Below are 3003 nucleotides of genomic sequence, written 5' to 3' on the forward strand. Positions count from 1 at the left end.
GCATACAGGCCATGGTGGTTCAGTGCATTGCTTATTGTTTTCTTTGAAACAATCGTACCTGCTATTTTAGGTATTTTGTGATACCTGGCCATCATTTGGGACTGAACCAGCTGATATTAACTTGCACTGACAAGGGGCAGGCTTGCTTTCTAATTACTGAGAGAGTTCAGCTGGTGTCTTGGCTTTCCATGCCTTTTTACACCTTCCTTTCTTCATGTGTTCAATACTTTTTCCCTGTGCCATTCCACATTATTACAAATAACTTCATTTCTGGACCTCTAGTAATATATTTACTGAGAAAAACGGTGACGTGTTCAATACTTATTTTACCCGCTGTATGGAGTTTTATTGTGCAAAAATGACAACGAACAAAGCCAGTTCTAAATCAAATGCACACGAGTCAAATTCTTCACTGTTTTTGTTGTCCAAGTGTTTTGGAGCTCATAGTGTCTAAATAACTTTTAGAGAAAAAATGTACTTTTAGAAGTAATGTTACTGAATCATACATTTTACTTTTACTTGAGTAATACAGTATTACTATGAAGTATGACTCTTAATTGAATAAAACGGATACTCTACAGGCTGTACTTCACTAAATGAAAAACAAACATGTTTTAATCAAATCTGCACCTGATACAGAATTTGTTCAGATGAGAACACAAGCTTTGTTGATCTGATGTTAGTTTCTATCTGCTGAGCTGCTGACACATTTGAAAATGAAAAAGATAAATAAATACAATAAATTGTTCTAGCAAACACAGTTTAACATGTTTTATAATTTAAAACATTTTTGGAAAAGTGCTCATTTTGCCTTAATTTGTTATTTTGTAATAAACAATTTGTTAGTTTGTATATATTTATTTTATTTTAGTCTTTAAAATACCAAACTTGAACATAACTTTATGCTTTTTGTCTGATGACATCATTATTAAATATTCAGATGTTCTGCTCTGTTGGTCAGTTCTTGGGTATTCTTTTTATCAAATACTTTTTAAACTCTGAGTAATTTCTTGGAGGGATACTTCTTACTTTTGTTTTTTAAAAATATGTTGAAGTAGTGGTATTCTTACCTGAGTACAGTTTTTGGGTACTCCATCTCCTGTGCTTGTGGGTAAATCAAGCTTCATATTTTCTACCACATAAGTTTTATCCTTGATGTTTATTTTCATAGTTTATTGATGTGTTTCCCTTCCTGAATATTGTTTCCTATCATGATCGGTGTTTTTATTTCTGTTCAGATCATGCACTATTTTTGCTGTTTGTCTCCTGAATTAATTATTGCACAAAAGGTCCTGCCATAAACCTTCTGGTTTGTTCATTATTTAGTTTTAGTTTATTCTTGCATTTTGTTCTTCGTGCATTTCTGTTTAGTTTTCGTTTCTTCATTTAATGAGTCCTCTTTAGTTTCTCCCACATTATTATTCTGCCTCCCAGCTGTTTTTATTGTATTGTATTAGTTTGTGTGTGAGAAGGGTGCGCTTCCCGTTGAAAACACTTTTTTGTGTGCGCTCCCACGGCGGCTGATCGCTTTCTGGCAGACAATCACGTTATGGCACGACACCGGCCCACTTAAAGCACTGATTATAAACATATTTTTAGATTAAACATGTTAAATGTTTCAACATGTTGGGAATGCACGTGTATTAAAAGACATTTTTCTTTTTAAATGACAAACTGAAAACCACAAATACCAACTAAATTTAAAAAACCTTTTAAGACCTCTCAAAGAACAGATCATAAAAGTTTCTGACCGTTTAAAAACATGCACTTTCTCTGACTTCATGAAAAGAGGTTTTGTATGAAGAGAAGCATATGGACACGCACCGCCATGGGTACATAAAGAAATGCAAACATGGTATGGATCATTACAATTATCTCTGACGCTGAGGATAAACTGAAGTTTGCATTTCTTATCTACCGGCACTTCATACAGGAGTGGGCTGCAGGCAAATATTGTTACCTGGTTACCTTTTTTGTTGTGTTTTTAAGGATGAAAGCAGGTTGAAGTCATCAGATCTAATAAAACTGCACAGAAAGAAGTGAGAAATTTAAAGTAAATTCAGATTTACATAACTTTGGATTACTTGATACTGATTTATTTACTGTATGTAAACAAAAAAAAAACCTCAACCATCAGTATTTTTCACCGTGAAACAAATAAATAAAAAAGGTTAGTTTTTGTGCCTGATGCACAGACACAGGTGTGCCCTCAGGCTGCAGGATGTGAATCCATCTGCAGACACGACATCAGTGAAGTTTTCTGTCTAGCCTCCTTTTTACTTTATTTACTTTGAACTTTCCTTCCAGTGCTGTATAAACTCAGGTTAATACATCAGGCACCACTACACCCAGGATCTTACAATTCCTTTATTTACTCCCTGTCAGTTGCATTCTGTAGCAAACAAAGCAGCAAACAAAGCCTCTTCAGACCGACCTGACGGATCTGTTTTAGGCCTGTGTCAATTGTGTAAATCCAACAAGAGCATCATTGTCCCCCCGGAGGGGAACGGGTCATATGTTACACACCGTTTGGATCCATAAAAGGAGAAAAAAGGAACTCCTCGCCCAGAAGACCTGAGAGCCGGGACGTCGCTTCAGAACCTGTCTGTGAGTGTTTGGATGGCAGAAATATATTTATCTAAAGAGAATATCCAGTCAAGAAGGTCAGCTCTGTCTGGTTTTCATTTTAACTTTGAAATGTACGAATTTTTATTTAGTGATTTATTTTATCACTTAGAAAATTGTTCAATAATTTTAAAAAAAGGTGGTAATAAGTTTGGTAAATTTCACTCTAAACCTGCACAGAGTGACTTTTTCTTTTTGCTTCATCACACAGAGGAATCGTCTTCGTTGTTGGGAAAATGTTTGTCGTCTTGATTTGTATCTTAACTCTGCAGAAAGTCCATACTACCTGTGTGCAGGTGACTTTATTATTATTATTATTATTATTATTATTATTGTTGTTGTTGTTGTTGTTGTTGTTGTTGTTGTTGTTGTTGTTGT

At 34.8% G+C, this 3003-nt stretch overlaps 1 protein-coding gene across 1 annotated transcript in view; it reads left to right on the forward strand.

Annotated features, from left to right (window-relative positions):
* Positions 1–2563: 2563 nt before the first annotated feature.
* LOC106523081 (cysteine-rich venom protein) overlaps positions 2564–3003 on the forward strand; it is a gene marked incomplete in the record, with an annotated part of 9525 nt that continues 9085 nt past the window's right edge. Inside the window, 2 exon segments of the mRNA XM_014016385.1 lie at positions 2564–2663; positions 2837–2921. Of these exon segments, the coding sequence (XP_013871839.1) occupies positions 2620–2663; positions 2837–2921 (129 nt within the window).

Source organism: Austrofundulus limnaeus, unplaced genomic scaffold (assembly GCF_001266775.1).
Source record: "Austrofundulus limnaeus strain Quisiro unplaced genomic scaffold, Austrofundulus_limnaeus-1.0 Scaffold144, whole genome shotgun sequence".
NCBI classification, from domain to species: Eukaryota; Metazoa; Chordata; class Actinopteri; order Cyprinodontiformes; family Rivulidae; genus Austrofundulus; species Austrofundulus limnaeus.